Source organism: Rhinolophus sinicus, linkage group LG02 (assembly GCF_036562045.2).
Source record: "Rhinolophus sinicus isolate RSC01 linkage group LG02, ASM3656204v1, whole genome shotgun sequence".
NCBI classification, from domain to species: domain Eukaryota; kingdom Metazoa; phylum Chordata; class Mammalia; order Chiroptera; family Rhinolophidae; genus Rhinolophus; species Rhinolophus sinicus.
In genome coordinates this window covers 149,308,501-149,328,561 of record NC_133752.1, presented here as the reverse complement: position 1 = coordinate 149,328,561, position 20,061 = coordinate 149,308,501, and the positions used below count along the sequence as shown (strand labels likewise).

Sequence of the window (20,061 nt, the reverse complement as noted above, 5' to 3'; positions counted from 1 at the left end):
GCAGGGACGCCTGCCCTGGTCTGCACCCTTCCCCTCCACTGAACCTGAGGAAACCAACAGCAGGATGCCCTGATGCTTTCGCTTGTTCTCCGGGTGATTAAGAGGGTCTAGACTTTACCTCCCTTATTCCCTCTATTCCTCTCCTTCATAACTATCGGCCCCCGCTCCTCCTCTTACCCCAGGGACTCCCATCTGGTGATTTTTTTTTGGAACCACAGTAACAGCGGACTTTACCCCGATTTAAAGGCTAAACGCCTTATTTCCTTTTCAGCTGTGGCCTGGCCACAATACAAGCTTGATAATGGCGAATCCTGGCCACTCACCAGAACTCTTGACCTTGATACTCTGCAGGATTTAGACAACCTCCTCTGCCAGCAGGGTAAATGGAGCGAGGTCCCCCACCTCCTGGCTTTCTATGAGCTGCGTGGGGACTTGTCCCTTTTCCCACCTAAGGGCGGACCATGCCGCTTGGGTTTAGCTTCAGACTCTTCTGTTCCCCCTGCTCTGGAGTCCTCACCCCCTAATTCGGATCCGGATCCTCTTGACCCCCCCTGATTTTTCTTGTCCTCCTCGACCTCCGTTAGTTCAAAACACCCACCCTATCAACCCGCTGCCTCCGAGTCTCCAGGGCTACTGCTTCCTCCTCAACATCCAATACTCCCTCTTCCTCCTCTGCTGCCCCACCTGCTCCCAACCTTTCTTCCCCTTCTCATACCCTATCTGGACAGCCTTACGTGCCCCCAGCCACCCAGATGCCTCTCAGGGAAGTGGCAGGCACTGAAGGTCCTGTTAGGGTCCATGTCCCTTTCTTGTTGACCGACCTGAGTCAGATTGAATCTAAACTAGGCTCCTTTTCTTCTGATCCCACTTGCTTTACTGAAGAATTTGAATACCTCACCCTTAGCTATGACCTTACTAGGCGGGACATCTATATTATTCTCTCTGCGTGTACTAACTCTGATGAAAAGGATCGTATCATTCAAAAAGTTAGGGAAATAGCAGACTCTATGCATCGGCAAAATAATAGCATCTATCCCCCTGGGGAGATGGCCGTTCCTACCCAGTATCCTAACTGGAATTACCAGATTCACTCCCAGCCCAATCCCAACCGCCTAAAGAGAGACCACATGGTTAATTGTCTCCTTCAGGGCATGAAGGCAGCCATTCAGAAAGCTGTGAATTATGAAAAAGTTAGGGAAATCTACCAGGACCACCATGAGAACCCAGTTGTTTTTCTCTCCTGCCTTTCAGAGGACCTACAAAGCTACACTAACATTAACCCTGAGTCCCCGGATGGCAGAGCCGTCTTACCCATGCATTTCATCTCCCAGTCGGCCCCTGATATTCGTAGGAAGCTTCAGAAACTAGAGAAAGGTCCTCACACCCCACAGGCAGATTTTTTAGAGCTGGCCTTTAAGGTCTTCAACAATAGAGACGAGGAGAGTAGACAGGCCCATACCCAGGCCTTACAGATGGTTGCCGCAGCAATTTCCCAGACTGTTAGGCCGGGCCAGCCCTAGAGGAAAGAACTGGGACCCCAGTCCTGTGCGCAGTCTAATCAACCAGGTGCCTGCTTTAAATGTGGCCTCCCGGGACACTGGAGCCGCTCTTGCCTTAACCCAAGGCCTCCTAATAAGCCTTGCCCCCTATGCGGCCGTGGTAGCCACTGGAAATCGGATTGTCCTCGAGCCCCTCAAGGCTCAGGAACATCTGCTTCCTGTCCCCAGCCAAACATCACGCCTGCCATGGTACCAGCAGATCAGAATAATCTTTCCCTCCTGGGGATCCTCAGCACCCATGGAGATGGAAGGGGCCTGGTCCCGTCACAGGCCTCCACCTCCACCATGTGCATGACGGAACCGCAGGTAACTCTCCTAGTTGCCGGTAAGGCCATCTCTTTCCTTCTGGACACGGGGGCCGCTTACTCGGCACTCCCTGAATCTCCAGGCAAGCTCTCTCCCTCTCTCGTCTCCATTGCGGGGTTCGATGGGATACCTTCTCACCCCATGGCTACCCACCCCTTATATGTTCCCTAGAGGCACATCCTTTTACTCGTTCCTTCCTCGTCCTCCCCCTCTACCCACTGCTATTTTAGGGAGGGACCTCCTCTCCAAATTTCATTCCATTGTTACTCTATATACCCCTTCTTTGGCTATCATTTTTCTTGGTTTACTAGTAGAATCACCCCCAGAGCCCACCCCTCCTTCCCCTTCTAACCCACCTGACACTGATCCCTCACTATGGGATACCTCTCAACCCATTACTGCCACTCACCACCCACCTCTTTTCTCACTCAGAGATCCCATACCACTCACTTTCCCCGCTAAAGCTCAATATCCTATTCCTGATAAAGCCTCCTTGGACTCAAATCTCTCATCTCTAAGTTCCTCCAGGTGAAGAGTCTCCATCCCACTTCTTCCCCTTACAATACTCCCATTCTCCCAGTCAAGAAGCTGGATGGGACACACTGCTTCGTTCAAGACCTTCGAATAATCAACAAGGCGGTTATTCCCCTCCACCCTGTAGTTCCCAATCCATATGCCCTCTTATCCCTCATACCTCCTGACACTCAATATTTTACTGTCCTTGCCTTTAATTAAGGAGGCTTTCTTTTCTATTCCTTTACACCCCAATTCCCAGGATCTATTTGCCTTTACCTGGACTGATCCTGATACCAACTTTTCTCAACAATTAACCTGGACAGTCCTCCCTCAGGCTTTAGGGACAGCCCTCATCTTTTTGGCCAGGACTTAGCTCAAGACCTAACCTCCCTTTCCCTTCCTCTACGATTCTCCAGTATGTTGATGATCTCCTCCTTTGTAGCCTTACATACTATCTCCACTTCCCATACCCACCTGCTCTTCGATTATCTAGATTCCCTAGGTTATTGTGCCTCCTGCCATAAGGCCCAACTCTCCACCCAGACGGTCACCTACCTAGGGTTCTGCCTTTCGCCAGGAAATCATTACACAACGCAAAAACCTTATTCGCTCTATCCCCTTCCCCTCCACTAAACAGCATCTTCTCTGTTTCCTTGGCTTGGTCGGATACTTTCGCATCCAGATCCCCAACTTTGGCCTCATTGCCAAACCCCTATATCAGGCCACCGCCGGCCCCCTCCAGGAACCTCTCCTATCTCTTTCAGAGATCACCTCTGCTTTCTCTCAACTCAGATAGCTCTCATTTCCGCCCCCGCCCTTGCTTTACCTGACCTAACTAAACCTTTCTTCCTATACACTCATGAATCTCGGGGGCTCGCTCTAGGCCTCTTGGGTCAGAAATCGGGCCCCAAACTCAAAGCCGTCACTTACCTATCCAAACAACTAGACCCCACTGCCCGGGGCTGGCCCCCTGGCTCCGTGCCCTCGCTGCCTCTGCCCTCCTCACTTAAAAGGCTTCCAAATTTACTCTCAACCTATCAATGTTTTCTCGCCCCATTCAGTCCTTAATCTTCTTAATAAGAACCCTTCCTTTCTTGGCTCTTCTTGCCTCACCCATTATCAACATCTTCTCATCTCTCCCCACATTACTCTTCTCCAGTCCCCTGCTTTCAATCCCTCCACACTTCTTCCTACTTCCACCTCTGTGTCTCATTCCTGCATTGAGGAACTCAAACCTTCCCGACTTCTTCACCCTGACCTTTCTGACACCTCCCTTCCTGATCCCGACTACACCTGGTTTGTTGACAGGTCCAGTTACATTTGTAACAGAGAGTGCTATTCAGGCTATGCTGTTACCTCTGCCCATGAACTCATAGAATCTTCCTCTCTCTTCCAGCACTTCTGCTCAGAAGGCCAAACTTATTGCCCTTACCCGTGCCCTAACCCTAGCCAAAGGATGCTCTGTCAACGTTTATACAGACTCTAAATATGCCTTTCATAGTATCCATTCCCTTGCTGCAATCTGGCCAGGACCCGGCTTCCTTACCTCCCAAGTTTCCCTGTAGCCCATGGCCCCTTAATCCTCAAGCTTATTGAGGCTCTCCAACTCCTACTCGTGTTTCCGTTATGCACTGCAGGGGCCACCAAAGGGTCTCTGGCCTTGTTGCCATTGGTAACAATCAGGCCGACAGAAGGCACGCCAGGCCGCCCTCCTCAGCTCTCGAGAGCCTGTTACCCATCTCCTTGCCATCCCTGAACTGCAGCCCACCTAGAGTCCCAATGAAATTACTTCCCTTACCAGTCAGGGAGCATTTGGGAGAGCCCCTGACTTAACCTCTACTGGCAAACTAATCCTGCCCAATGGCCAGGCTTTAGACATCCTTATGGCTTTCTACAACTCTCTTCACATTGGACATAGACCCCTACTCACTTTCTTACATCCCTTTATCACTCACCTGCATCTTTCTTCCCTTTTAGCCCACGTCACTCAGGCTTGCTCTATTTGCCACCTCTCCAACCCCAAGAGGGCCATTCGGCCTCCCCCATCCTTCCCAGTCCATCAGGCCGCAGCTATATCTCTGGCCAAGACTGGCAAATTGATTTCACTTATCTGCCTCGTATCCACTGACACTGCTATCTCCTCACCTTCCTGGTACTTTCCCCAGATGGCTAGAAGCTTTCCCCACATCTGAAAACTACTCCACGGTCGCTCATACTCTTCTCCACCACATTATTCCCCGTTTCGGCCTCTCTTCATCCATCCAGATCGACAATGGTTCTAGTTTTAGTTCCCAGATCACCCAACAAGTTGCCACCTCTTTTGGTATTCAATGGTGATTGCACATCCCGTATCATCCCCAATCTTCTGGAAAGGTAGAAAGGGCTCACCTTTCCCTCAAAACTCAGTTAACCAAGCTGTCCTTAGAACTCCATCGGGACTGGATTTCCCTCCTCCCTGTTGCCCTTTCCCACCTCCATGTTGCCCCCCACGCTCCAACTTTCCTCAGCCCATTTGAACTCATGTACGGTTGCCCTTTCCTCCTTCGCAACATACCCCCTTCTTCTTCACCTGTCCTGGGTGATTATCTCCCTACCCTTTCTCTCACCCGGCACCTTCTCCACTACCATGCTGATACCTTCCTCCCCAAACCTCAGGCTGGAATTGAAATTCCAGCAACTCCTCTAGAACAGGGAGATCGAGTCCTCTGGAAGGCTCTCCCAGACAAAGTCTACCCCCTCCATCCCAAATGGGAAGGAGCCTATCAGGTCATCCTAACAACCCCCACAGAAGGTAACTGTTAGGGATACCTTCTTGGATTTATCTATCCAGGCTCAAAAGGGTCCCGGAGCCAGCAACCCTGGACCTAGATCAACAGAAACAATGGGAGCTGGACCAGCCAGAGGGACCCCAGCCAAACACCCGGCCAGATATTTATACCTGCACTTGGACGGGGAATACAAAGGTGACAACACGTAAGCAACAGACCACATGAATGACAAGACCTCACAGGTACCGGCTGGGCAAGTCTATGATATCATCTGAGAGGATCTCAGAACTAGTCTGGGAACTGGCCTTTGACAAACTGACGGGGGGATTTTTTTGTCCTATACACCAACTGAGATTAAGAACTACTTGGAACTCCCTCCATAATCCACAAATCCTTTTATCCTGGCCTATCAAAATGCACCATTGCCCTCCCTTATCCTCTCCAGCTTTACTCCCCCTTTGTCTCCCCCTTTTCTATTGTCTCCCCACCCCCAGACACACTGGGAAGACAATGTTGTAATAATTGCGTCTCGTACTTTACCCACACGGGAAAATTTAACTAGACGCGGGATCTGTGCCATACCAAGCCCGAAACACCTTCTAGATACAATATCCATGTCAAGGTTTATACAATTACTAACCACTCTCTGATCCAAGCACTAAACTCCTCCCAGAATGAGAGGCTCCCCTCCTCCTTGAGAGTTCCATGGGAGCCTAACCCTCCCCTCTGTTTCCGACTAACTCCTTTACACATAGGACTTTTAACTTCTCCAAAACCTCTCTCACCTGCCCCTGGGGCCACCCACAGGACGTCAAGGTGTCCACCTCCAATGCGTGATAAATCCCCCATTCTGGTTCAAGCCGTTGTTTCTCAGTCTAGTTGTGTAGGACACAGCTCCCTGGCTCATGCTGGTGTTATGAGCCTTGGGCTCCGCTGGGCTGCTGGTCGTTTGTTGGTTGCTCACAGCAGCTCTCACTGGCTGCCAGCAGCCCAGCTCCAGGGAGAGCCGTTGTCCACCATCTTAGCTGTAAAGGTCACAGCTCGCTGGCCCATGTGGGAATCAAACCGGCGACCTCAGCATTAGGAGCATGGTGCTCCAACCACCTGAGCCACAGGGCCAGCCCAATAAATATATCTTATATTTTATTACAAAAGCCTGTGCTTTTGAAATTGCACAATATGTTCCTGGATTTGCTAGTGAAGTGCTAGTTGCTTTTGTTTGTCAGTAAAAATTAAGGTTCTGAAGGTTATGGCTTTTCTAACCTGACCTCCCGCCACTCAAACATGCTAAATAAATTCTAATTGACCAATTTTGGTCTCCCGCGACTCATTCCTCTGGCTGTGCCTAACAATCACCATTCACAATTTACCATTCGTGAAAGTAAAAATCTCGGAGATCTGTTCAGGCTGGGCTTGTAATAAGATCAACATGCCTTTGCCTAGAGCTTTACTACATCCATCCTTGGAAGAGGAAAAGAAGAAACATAAAAAGAAACGGCTAGTTCAAAGTCCAAATTCTTATTTTATGGATATGAAATGTCCAGGTTGCTACAAGATTACCACGGTTTTCAGCCATGCTGAGACAGTGGCTCTTTGTGTATGTTGTTCAACAGTGCTGTGCCAGCCGACAGGAGGCAAGGCCAGACTCACAGAAGGGTGTTCATTTAGAAGAAAGCAACACTAATGATGCATGCAACTTCCTGAATTTGTTATATCACAGAAAGCCTTATCGGGTCAGTAATTCTAGTTAATCTAACAAGATAATGTAATTACATTTAATTTTGTAAGTATACAACAGTGATCTCTCCTATTTTGTTGTCAGTTTTTCAATAAAGTTTTAGTTACGGGCAAAAAAAAAAAGTGAAAATCTCTCATGTTGAATAGTCCTAACTCACACTGCATCTTTTTCAGTCTTTAAAATGTATCTGACACTGATGTCAACCTTCTCATTGGAATGACCCTTTTATTCCATAACTCTAATAGCTAATAATAAAAATTTCCATTTTACTATATGCCTTCTTTATGCCAGGCACCAACTTTTTACACAATTATTTTATATAGTACTCATAATTCTACAAGGCAGGTATAATTATCTGCATCTGACAAAGGACAAAGCAGACCAGTGGATGTTCCGTGACTTGCTCAAGGCCACACAGTGGTCTTCCCATGTAGTTTACCTGCCTCGGAAGCCCAGGCCTCCCACAACACCAAACTGCTTCTCCAGTTCTTCAGCATCAAAGTCCCTGTAATTCGGTTCCCACCTTCCTCCACCATTTCACTGTGAATGACTCATTCGGTCTGTGTTCAAACCCTTCAGCCTTTCTAATACTTTTAGGCTGTGAATCGTCACCTGTGTGAAAAAGATTCCTAAACCTCACACTTTGGCCATTCCTGTGATATTTAGAATTTAACATGTCAAAAACAGAATTCACTGAGTCCTTCCCTAACTAAGCAACACTTTCCAACTTCCTCCATACCTATGATTATTTTCCAAGCACCATATAAAGTGATGCCCTTCTAGAGAGCATTCACTGGCTGTTTCAAGAAGCTTCCTCTTTGAGAAATCTCTTAGGACTCACTAAGGCCCACTGGTGTGATTTCACACCACCAATCTCTTCTTCCTTCCTTCTACATGCCAAACATGGCAGGTGCTCAAACAGTATTTACTGATTAATTCATCATCAAGCCCTGCCTCTGCTTCTACATAGCTCTCAGTTGGACACTTCTGCTGCATTTGCACGGCCACCGTCTTAGTCTGAGAACTAACACCTGGATGATCACATCTATAGATTAAATGGGGGTGGCTGCAATGACAAACCATTTATGTGGGAACTTGTCAGTGACTGCATGGCTCAAGGATATGACAGCAAAGTAGCTCTAAAGTGAGGGGGAGATAGTACATGTGAATATAATAATAGAAAACCACTCCTTTTGCAACTTAGTCTTTGTTCTTTCACTCAGTTCACCCCCACTAGCATAACATGAAAAAATAGACGCTCAGCAAACAACTCTCCTGGGGTACAAAAAAGTGGCTTCCTAGGCAGGCACCAGTATCTGATCCAAATCATAACTCTCATGCCAGAAAATGCTTCACAATGGCCTCCATCACCCCTGTCTTCGTGCTCATAATTTCCCCAACTATTTAATCTGGTCATTCCCCCAACCCAAAATCATGAAGGTATCTACTCAGTATAATATTGAATTTAAGTCACTCAACTCTGCATTTAGGGCCATCTGTCAACTGACCCATCAACACTTTTCCCAGTTTTGTGGTCCAGTGGGAAAAGCATGGGGTTTGCAGTCAGAATATTTGAATCCAAACCTCATCGTTGCATCTCACTGATATTTTATTCACTTAGTATACAAGGATAACACCACCGCCATCTCCTGGGATTCTTGTGAGGATGAAATGAGATAAATGCAAAAGGTGCTTTGTAAACTGTGTAATTGTTAGTGATAAGCCCTGGAGCTTCTTCCCACAGCCCCTCACGCTGGTCAGCGCTCCATCTCCGTAAGGGTGTGTGAGAAGAACAGAATGAAGTTTACTTTTCTATCAGAGAAGATATTTTACATCTATAAATGTGGTCCTGGAATTCCAATCAAATGGGTTGTTATACACTGTAGTGTTTTCTGGAGATTCAGTATATTTTTTAAAGAAATCTCCCATGAAAAAATTATTCAGCGAAGCTCTCATTTTTGAGGGGCGGCCGGGTAGCTCAGTTGGTTAGAGTGCGAGCTCTTAACAAGTTGCTGGTTTAATTCCCACATAGGATGGTGGGCTGCACCCCCTGCAACTAAAGATTGAAAATGGCAACTGGAGTTGGAGCTGAGCTGCACCCTCCACAACTAGGTTGTAGGACAATGACTTGACTTGGAGCTGATGGGCCCTGGAGAAACACACTGGTCTCCAATATTTCCCAATTTAAAAAAGAAAAGCTCTAATTTTTGCACCTAACAATAAAAAGTTTGGCCCGACATGAGATGCACCTGCTTCAGCTGCTGCAAATAACTTCTAAATGGAGTGCTGTGGGTGTAGACATACTTTTCTGAGTCCCTCAAATCCACACTATGCTATATACCTGAAACTAATATAAAATAACATTGAATGTCAACTTTAACAGAAAAACTTAAAAGGGGGAAAAGATCAATAATGTTGTGATAATGTGGTACAATGTCAGACGTTGTTGGACTTAGTATGGTGATCACTTCTTTAGCATAGGGAATATAATCAATAATGCAACATAAGACAGGGGAGTGTAATAGTGGCATAATACATTTTATTTTGAGATTTGGACCTCTGATATATTTCGATTTAACAAGCGTATTTTAGCTTGGCACTTTTTGAAAGTTTGTTTTCTTTTCCTTGCCTTCCTCCCCTCATGCCAAACCTTAATGACTCTACTAGACATTCGCTATGCAGACCAGTTTCAATGGCTCTGTTTACTTCGGCCCAGGGCTGGACCTATGACCTGGAATTGGTTTTGCATCTGTAGGGGATCCAGTCGGGCTCCAACTTAAATTCACATCCATACGCAAAGGTTGCATAACCAGTGGAACCATACCTGCCCCCATCCCGATGAACAAAGCAGAACTCAACAGAAGATTCATTACAGGCCAAAGCAATTTACATCCTGGTTAGAAAATACTATAAAACTTCAGATGAAACAAAGACTCGAGGCAGTACTTCCCAGCAGACTTCCCAGCTAAGCCTCCTTGCACTTTAATTAATCTTCCTTCTGTATTTCTGCCTCTCTCATGAATGCTTTCACAACCCACGAGCCAACAGCCACAAGAGTAATAACTGCATAGTGCTAGACGGTACTGTTGAATAACTATGACGTCCACCTGTACCTAATAAAATATATGTTATATATATATATATATATATATATATATATATATACATACATACATATATATATATATATATATATACATATATATATATATATTTTTTTATTTTAATGGGGAATATTGGAGAATAGTGTGTTTTTCCAGGATCCATCAGTTCCAAGTCAAGTAGTTTCAATCTAGTTGTGGAGGGTGCAGCTCACAGTGGCCCATGGGGGGATCGAACCAGCAACCTTGTTGTTAAGAGCACCGCGCTCTAACCAGCTGAGCTAACCGGCAGCCCCCTAATAAAAATCTTTAACAAAATAAAAATAAATCCTTCAAATCTTGGCTCCCCTTTTACCTGTCAAGCAGGTAGTATTAGGACTGTAATAGAAGCAGCACTCGGGTCATATTTATCTCACCTCTCAGGTTATGGGAACAGATTATTAACTCTGATGCCAGAGGAAGAGTTTTTTTCAATGTTATTGTCCAGCAAAGCTTAGGAACAAAGAAATCTAAAAACCTTTTTTAAAAAAGCAAAGGCTGCAATGTTAAAATATAGGAGGTCTGACAATTAAGTTTGTGAACTTGTTGCAACGATGTTGCTAACTTTTTTGATTACAGAGGGATTATTCGTTATGAATTTGCACCAAATAGACAAACAGTTAACCAAGTTTACTATTTGGAAGTGCTGAGAAGCCTGCTTGAAAAAGTTACGCGACCTGAACTTTTCACCAACAATTCATGGCTCTTGCATCATGACAATGCACCAGGTCACACGGCACTGTCTGTGAGCAAATTTTTAGCCAGTAAACAAATAACTATTGGAACACCCTCCCTACTCACCTGATCTGGCCCCCAATGACTTCTTTTTATACCCAAAGATAAAGGAAATATTGAAAGGAAAACATTTTGATGACATATTATATTATTATACCCGGTCTTATATTAAAATAAGACCAGGTCTTATATCAATTTTTGCTCCAAAAGACGCATTAGAGCTGATGGTCTGGCTAGGTCTTATTTTCGGGGAAACACAGTATGCCTTCCTTTTTCCTCCATTACTTCTGTATACAAACCTCCTTACTTGCATTAACTGTCCCCCATGGAGCCCCATTCCCTCCAATTCCCTCTATGCTGCTCCCAGAGCCTAAATGAAAAACCACTTACTGCCTGAAATCCTTTGGTGGCTTCTCATGGCTTTCAGATTAAAGTTCAAAATCCTTAGCTTAAAATACAAGGCTCTGGTCATCTGGCCCCGGTGGCCCGGCAGCTGGATCCTCTTCAAGCCACCCCCATTCTGGCTTCTCTACATTGTGCTGTTTGGGCCGTTGGCCTTTGTGCCTTTCCACAAGCTGTGCTCTCTGCCTGAAATACGCCTCTCTCTTCACCTAAAATTTACTAGTTCTCTAAAACATCCCATTCCTCCAAAAAGAACTTTAATTCTTCGGTTTGATTTGTAGGTCCTTAACCTATGCTCGTACAGGCCCATGCCTCTTCCTCCTACTTTCTCAATGTACATTCGTTGCTTTACTCATTTGTCTCCCCCTACTTGACTCAACGCTTCTTAAGGACAGGGTACATGTCCTAACTCATCTTTGTATCTGCAGCACTCAACCCTTGTTAAGTTACTAGCCATTTGCTTCCTCTGTCACCACCCTCAGGAGAAAGTGCAAAAGCCGTGAGACTTTCAGTGCTGCTCAGAAATCTTGTCATTTACCCTCAGCTGCCACAAAGGCCAAACCTTTACCAAACTCATTTTCATTCTCCTCCTCTCAGCAGGTGGTATCACTACTCGTTCCACACGGGAGAAAGAAAAAAACTTGACTGAGAGCCATTGACTGGGAACAGAAATTGAAGACCCTCACAGGTCCCCTCTCCTGACCTAAGGCTGAGGTCCCCTCCCAGGGTCTGCGAGGTGAGCCCTCTCTCAGGTCTTGCTCCTGCCGAGTCACACTCCTTTTGCACCTTCACTCTCCCCGTCCAGCAGTTCCTTCCCCCGTGTTCAAACACCCTCCCCCAGTAAAAACAAAACACCCAATAATCTTAGCTTTGCTTTCCCCTAAAATTATTACCTTCTTTTCCTCTCGCCATTGATCTGCTTCTTAAATATGAAGGCTTCCGCCTGCGTGGGAGCTGTGTGATGGCTACTTCTGGTCTTTCTTCTTGAGATCTTCTTCCACCTCCACGCCTTTTGGGCATCTTTTTCTCGTGAGTCTTCCTTTTAATTTTTTTAATTTTTCTTTTTTTAAAATATTTTGGGGACTGGATAGGGTTCCTAACTTATTTTTTTTATATCTTTTTTTTTTTTAATTTTTATTGGAGAACAGTGTGTTGGTTAGAAATTCTGAAATTACCTTTGTATATTCTACAGTTAAGCAAATATAGTCACGCACCGCTTAACAAAGGGGATATGTTCTGAGAAATGCCTCATTCGGTGATTTCATCATTGTACAAACATCGGAGTACACTTACACAAACCTAGATGGTAGAGCCTACTACACACCTAGGCTGTATGGTACAGCCTATTGCTCCTGGGCTCAAGCCTGTACAGTGTGTTACTGGACAAAACAACATGAGATTAAATCAAGCACAAGAGAAAACTATACAATGAAGAGACGCAAGGTAAACACAAGATGTATGAAGTTGGCTACCTATGTAATGCAGCATATTGTTTTACAGCAAACTTTTGTTTTAGAAGTAGAAAGAGTACACTCTAAAATAATAAAAAATATAGTACAGTATAGTGAATACATAAATCAGTAGCATAGTTGTTTATTTATCATTATCAAGTATTATATACTGAGCTATGCTTTTATACCACTGGCAGCGCAATAGGTTTTTTTACACCAGCGTCACCACAAACACGTGAGTAATCCATTGCACTAGGTTAGGACAGCTATGACATCATTAGGCAATAGGAATATTTCAGCTCCATTATAATCTTATGGGACCACCGTCATATACGAGTATGACATTCTGTCATTGGCCAAAACATCATTATGCAGCACATGACTAAATAAATATATTGAGGATAGTAGGAGTCAGGCCTCTCTCAATGAAAGGAATCACAAATATGCAAAGGGGAAGACTAGAATGAACCCTGTGGAGCTGGACTGAAATTGGAGATACTACTATGAACTGATGGTTCTAACATAGATATTTAGAAATAGAATTACAGGCATAGATATAAATCCTAACTCTGTCTGCTGAGAGGGCCTAGAAGTAATGATACTCCAGTAACAATAAGCATCTCCAGTGCCCAGAACTTGGTTTCTAAATACAATTCTCCAATAAAATGAATCAGGACTCCTGGAAGAAATGGCTGATTTCAGGGCTGCCGGAAAAAGAGAACAAGCTCAGCCTAGAACCGCACATTATGCCAGGGTATAAAGAACTGTTTGAAAATGATGGAGTCATGTCAACAGGACGTAAGAGCCAGCTCACAGGGTCCAAATCTGGGGCAATCCGACCATCAAAATAAATCATTACAGTAATGGATTATAAGCTACTGAATAAAATGTAAATTCATGAGTCCAAACTGATGCAAATGAATAATTAAATAGGAAAGAGAACAATTCCTTATAGTAGAATGCCAACTGAAAAATATAAAAGAAATGATGGGTTTAGAAAATTACCATTTGGCAAACACAATAGTAATTGATTCAGGCAACAATCATCATGGATGCTGAAGTTAATGGATAAAAGTCTAATAAATAACAGGATATTTGTATAACATTAAAGTTACACCTCAAAATACTAACTATAAAGGTAAAAATAGTAACTTTACTTAAAATTTGCAGACGTCACCTTAATCCAACGGACCAAAGCAGTGTTGTGCGAGACCTGACTCCCCAACTCAGAAGAGGCACATCTCTTCCCAATTTTGTGCTCACTGATGATATGACAGTAGCTTGAAATTGACCCTGGTGGGAGTATTTGCACCATTGAACCCAGCAAGTGTTACAAATCAAGGCTTTTTTCCCCCTGGAGACCAGTTTAGACATTTATCAGCATAATACCGGATCAAAGTTACTACCACCAGACAAGCTGACTCTATGTACCTACCTCCTGATATTACACAAAAAGAAGAACACAACTTCACTTTGATGGTATTCTGCCCAAAATGCATAACCTCTAACGGTGAGAAAGCATCAGAAAAAAAAACAAATTGAGAGACATTCTACAAAATAACTGGAAGGAAGGAAGGAATCATCGCTAGGGAAAAATGATAAAGCAAATGTGGCTAAATGTTAACAAGGCAGAATCTGGCTGCCAGACATCGTTCGTTGTACCATTCAAGAAACTTTTCTGTAAGGCTGAAATTATTTGAAAATGAACAGTTATAAGGAAAAAACCACGTACGCTACCTGGTCATCCGCCCTCATCCTGCGGTCTTTGCAGCTGCGATTGGAAGGAGGCAGAAGGCCAGGACTTTGAAGCCTCAGGGTGCTCGAAGGTGCCCAGTCACAACAGAAGCGAAGTTGCAACCACCAAACCACTGTCATGTAGGGTCTCTGGTCCCACTTCCCACATAAGAATGCAGGATATGGTGAGACCAAAAAGGAACACTCACGGAGCCATAGATAGGGGAGTCATACCACGAGAGTCTCACTGGCAGCACTATAGTCTCACTGGAGGCTGGATCCAAACGACCAGCAACCTGCTGTCCATTTCTCTGCCTGCCAACCAACCAACCAACCAACCAACGCAGCCGCGGCAGTTATATCAGCGGCCAACTGGCCAACTGGCTACAGCTGATGGCCAACCAGCCACAGCTGACAGCCATCTACTACCCAAGTCAGCACCCTTCCACGTGAGGCTGAGAGCCCGGAAATTGCTCTCTGGGACTCCGTCCCCACAGCAGGGAAATATTGGGGAACAGTGTGTTTTTCCAGGACCCATCAGCTCCAAGTCAAGTCATCCTTCAATCTAGTTGTGGAAGGCGCACTGGTCCATGTGGGAATCGAACCGGCAACCCTGTTGTTAAGCACTCCTGCTCTAAACAACTGAGCCATCTGGCCGCCCCCCTTTAATGTTGTCTTTAAAAGACTAATGTTTGTGGTCCAGGTGCTGCTGTTTCCAGCAGGGGCTGTGGAAACCTTGGCCAATACCAGCCGGCCACTCCTCCTGGAGGAGGGGTGTTTCCGGGCTCTCCCATTATCTATCAATTAGCTGGAAATTGAGTGTAAATGTGTCTCAGCTTTACAAAGCCTGTTCTGATCTACTGCTGCCTGCTCAAGGAACACCAGGAGACAGACATCAGGTGGTGGGGTACGCCAAAGGTACTGTGCTTCTGCCACTTACCGAGTTACATTTTCTGATGAAAGCTGATGCGTAGGATGCAGCCATTGTATTTGAATTTTGAGGTGAAAATAGTGAGTTGCACGGATAACAGACTGAGGTGCTGCTTAACATGTTGATGGTGATTATAGTTGCTCCTGCAAGTTTCCTCATTCATCCTGTGTAGACGAGGAAGATTATTTCCACTGTCTAGCATAGCACCTGGCGCATGGTAGGTGCTTGGTAAAGATCAATGACTTTACAATGCCCTGCACATTCTGCAGAAATGGAGTGATCGTTCTCCCATTACTTGTAAACCTGGATGTATTTTTGCCTATGTTGGCAGAGCCATTGTTCTTTAAAATGATATTCTGTGAAAGAAACTCTGTGTTCTTACTGTTTGTGGAAAAAATTCTGAAGTTCCCAGTGATCTCAAATGTTAAGCAGTGAAGAGATTGAAAAACACAATTATGATCTGTGTTTTCACTCTGTATTCACGGACTCTGATTATCATTACCTCTCTATGTTATTTTTCTTTTACCTCCCCTCACTCCTCCAAAAAAAAAATGAATGAAAAGATCCCATAAAGAAAAGGGTGAAGGAAAGATGACTTTTTATTTCAACTGAGCAGACACAGGTAAATGAAGACAGAAGAACACAAAATTAAGGGTACATTGGGAGAGGGTAAATGGATTCTTTTTAACAATTCACAGAAACCACATTATCCCCTACTGTTACCAGTGGAAAAAATGTCTTCAGATAACCAGTGGTCAGCAGATGAGGACGAAGGCCAACTATCCCGACTGATCAGGAAATCTAGAGACTCCCCCTTTGTTCCTGTAGGTGAGTACACGCCTTGACCGGATACAGGAAAACTGCTTGTAATAACACATTAACGTTTTCTTTACCCACTATCTTTGAGAGTTGAAACGTTTTATGTAATTTTTTTTCAGATAATTGAAGCTCACCCCCTCAAAGCATGAGTAACACTTTCAGAACAGTTTCTAGTATGTGGTAAATCCCCAGTAACTGTTAGCTATTCTTATTATGAAGCATGAGATTTTATGCTATTACACCCATCTTCATTTGAGATCTACCTAAGATTACTGGTTCCCAGTCCACCTAAATGGAATTGATTGAATGGACTTAACTTTTCTGTGATGACTCAGGACCAGCAGCAGCAGCCTGGAAGTCTATTAGGGACCATGGAGACATAGTTGTCTTTTTGTCCTCAGTAACTCCAACCGTTAAGTTCTTGTGTCTGAGATTTATAGATTTTTCTGTCTTCCATTATTGTCGGGTACCATCAAACACTTCTGTTTCTGATGTTCTCTGGCACTAGAAGCTAGATACCCAAGCTTAAAAAAACTGAGTCAATTCAGAGTAAGAAGCTCTGAATGACAGGGGCCTACCTGTACGCTTGAGAGCATGAACTTTGTGGCATTCATGTTCAGTGGCCCTTTTCCTGGCTTCCTGATGTGTTCCAGATGTTGAGGTTGATGGTTAAATAATCTCTAGATTAAAGAAGTGGTATTATAATTAGACCTGGAGTCTTAGTCTCTTTATTTTTTCCCAACACATATTTTCAACAAATGCTACATGTATGTGGGCTTTTTTAAAAACCCACAAAATCTGAGCACCAATATTAAGTTTTTAAAATCTAAGCTTTCTCTTTCTTCTCTGTTGGATGCTTCAGCTGCCCCAAGCATTATTGTTGTAGATTGCAGCCATGCCGCTTTCCCTGTGTTAATTTTGTCTGGAAACTTTTAAAATAACTTATTTAAATCAGACATATAAGTTTGTGATTAATTTTATAAAAACCTTGTAAATAAGTATAACTCATGTTTCCACTAAGAGTCACTGCAAATCTAGCAACTTCTAAGTGTCATTATTCACATATCAACAAGAATCAAAATTTTATTTTATAGTAATAGTCTGTTTGGAAGTTTCATTTAATTTGATTAAGACTTATAATGGCACCCACAAGAAATGAAAACATGTAATTTTAGAGAGATTTATTCACCTTCCTTAGCATTTTTAACTAGAAAAACAATTCAAGAACTCAATGCTGCCTGAAAAGATCACAATAATGAACAGAGATTAATCACTGTGCCTGTTGTAAATTACATTGTTTTTCCAGAGACATTTAGGGTGATTAAAGTAGAAAGATAAAAGTGTTTCCAGCTAAATTCAATTATATACAAACTACAGAGACACTATATGGAAAACAGTATAAAGCTTCTGACTTTAATCTCTAAAAAAAGCAAAACCAATTTAAGTAAGAACAGAACCTTGATTTGGTAAGGGAAGAGAGCCAGGTTTTTGCTAGAAAAATAATGATAAAAATTTGAGTATATATTATTGAACAGTTTGTTAGGCTATTGTTATTTTAATAATATCTGTATTTCCTGCTATAGTATGGAGTGTCCTGTGCAGATAATTTACAAGACATTTTTATTTGTTATCTTTAACAACTTCCATCATTATAATCTATTTATTTTAAAATCGTCTTATGCTCAGTTAAGGTCTGTGCATATATTATATGCATTTAAACTGTGTTGGTAGATTGTTTTTTCTTCTTTCATTTAACATTTCTTATGTACATTTCTGTGTATTAGTACTTCCTATAATTTTAATATTTAAAAAAATTTTTTTTTTTTTTTTAAATATTAAATGGCAGTTTTTCCTCTGTTTGGGCCATTTGGGTTGTTTTCAGTTTTTGTGTCAACTTCGTCACTTTTCTTTTGCTTATTTCCTTGGAGTATGTAGAATTTCCAGGTCAGGAAGCACATTCAGTTTAATATCACTTATTATAGATTTCTGGAGTTCTTTCCATAAAGATTTAACTAAACTTACAAAGCTTTCAGCATTGTACCTGTTTCTCAAATGTGCCTACCATCATCATTTGTTGTTTTTGCTGTTTTTATATATTTGTCAGTTTTATTTCCATTTCATTTATTGCTAATCAGCCTATAAACCATACATATGTATGTTATTATTTACTGATTCTTATTTCCACTTAGTACATGGAGCCTAAAAGAATAAATATAACCTCACTCACCTATAGAGACATACATGTGCCACATGGTTAATCAAAACTTGCTACCCTAGATAAATATAAATTGCATTTTTATATACTAGCAAACACATGGAAACTGAAATTAAAAACATAATACCATTTACAATCACTCCAAAGAAAAGTAAATGCTTAGGTATAAGCTTAAGAAAATATGGACAGAATCTGTATGTTGAAAATTATAACATGTTAATGAAAGAAATCAAAGACCTAAATAAATGTACAGATTGCGTGTTCACAGATTGGAAGACTCAGTACATAGTAAAGATGTCAATTCTCCCCTAATTGATCTATAGGTTTAGGGTAATTCCTATCAAAATCCCTGCAAGGATTTTTGTAGACACAGACAAGCTTATTCTAAAATTTATATGGAAAGGCACAACTCCTAGAATGTTAAAAAGATTTTTTTTAAAAGGGGGGGGGATAAAGTGGAGGAATCACCCTACCTGATATTAAGGCTTACGGTACAGCCACAGTAATCGAGACGGTGTGGGGAGGGAGAGAAGCATAGATCAATAGGATAAAGGAGAGAACCCAAAATACGACCTATACTTTTATTATGCAAAAGTTTTCTTTATTCCTATGTCAAAATATAGCATTTGTCCTTGTCATTTTAAGTCTACCCCACCCTTTTTTTAAAATAATTTATTTTTCAACTACAGTTGACATACAATATTGTATTAGTTTCAGTTGTACAACATAGTGCCTAGACATTTATATGATTTAGGAAGTGATCACCCCCATCTGACACCATAGGTAATTATTACATGATTGACTATATTCCCTACACTGTACTTTACATCCCTGTGACTATTTTGTAACTGCCAGTTTGTACTTCTTAATCCCTTCCCCTTTTTTACCCACACCCCTAACCCTCCTCACATCTGGCAACCATCAAAATGTTCTCTGCATCTATGAGTTTGTTTTGTTTGTTCATTTATTTTGTATTTTATTTGTCTTTGTCTGACCTACTCCACTTAGCACAATACCCTCTAGGTTCATCAATGCTGTTGCAGATGGCAAGATTTCATTCTCTTTTATGGCTGAGTAATATCCCATTGTATTATGCACTACCTTCTCTTTATCCATTCATCCACTGACGGACACTCAGGTTGCCTCCATATCTTGGCTACAGTAAATAATGTTGCAGTGAACATATGGATAAATATGTCTTTTTCAAATTAGTGTTTTGGGTTTCTTTGGATAAATACCCAGAAGTGGGATTACTGGGTCCTTCTTTGTCTCGTTATCGCCTTTGTTTTAAAGTCTATTTTGTCTGATGTAAATATTGCTACCCCAGCTTTTTTTTGTTTCCATTTTTATGAAATATATTTTTCCATCCCTTTACTTTCAGTCTGTGTGTCTTTTAATCTCAAGTGAGTCTCTTGTAGGCAGCGTATGTAAGGGTCTTGTTTTCTTATCCATCCAGCCACCCTATCTTTTGATTGGAGAACTTAATCCACTTACATTTAAAGTAATTGTTGATAGATATGTAGTTATTGCTACTTTATTATTCTTATTTTGTTTTCTTCTTCTTCTTCTCCTTCTTCAAGAAGTCCTTTTAACATTTCTTGTAATAATTGAGGTGATGAACTCCTTTAGTTTTTTCTTGTCTGGGATACCTTATCATCTTTTAGATGTTATAAATATGCTATTCTATTTTCTTCCAGTTTTTGTTGTTGATTTTTTTTTCACATTTAATTCTAACCCATCCAGAAGT

At 42.6% G+C, this 20,061-nt stretch overlaps 2 protein-coding genes and 1 pseudogene across 8 annotated transcripts in view; 2 read left to right on the top strand and 1 right to left on the bottom strand.

Annotated features, from left to right (window-relative positions):
- TMT1A (thiol methyltransferase 1A) overlaps nt 1–20,061 on the top strand; it is a 40,572-nt gene that overhangs the window by 9,886 nt on the left and 10,625 nt on the right. Inside the window, exon 2 of the mRNA XM_019724568.2 lies at nt 16,007–16,108. Coding sequence (XP_019580127.2) covers nt 16,007–16,108 — 102 coding nt within the window. The remainder of the gene's footprint in view (nt 1–16,006; nt 16,109–20,061) is intronic.
- On the top strand, nt 6,553–6,980 carry LOC109443699 (small ribosomal subunit protein eS27-like; annotated as a pseudogene). Its single transcript, XR_002136733.2, has one exon. The product of XR_002136733.2 is annotated as a small ribosomal subunit protein eS27-like (transcript).
- Nucleotides 15,862–20,061, bottom strand: part of SLC11A2 (solute carrier family 11 member 2) — a 49,516-nt gene continuing 45,316 nt past the window's right edge. For 5 of the 6 annotated variants that reach the window (XR_012493970.1, XR_012493974.1, XR_012493976.1 and 2 more), the window contains one exon: nt 15,862–16,779. The gene's annotated coding sequence lies outside the window, so the exon portion shown is untranslated. The remainder of the gene's footprint in view (nt 16,780–20,061) is intronic. The other variant, XR_012493971.1, reaches the window with a different exon arrangement.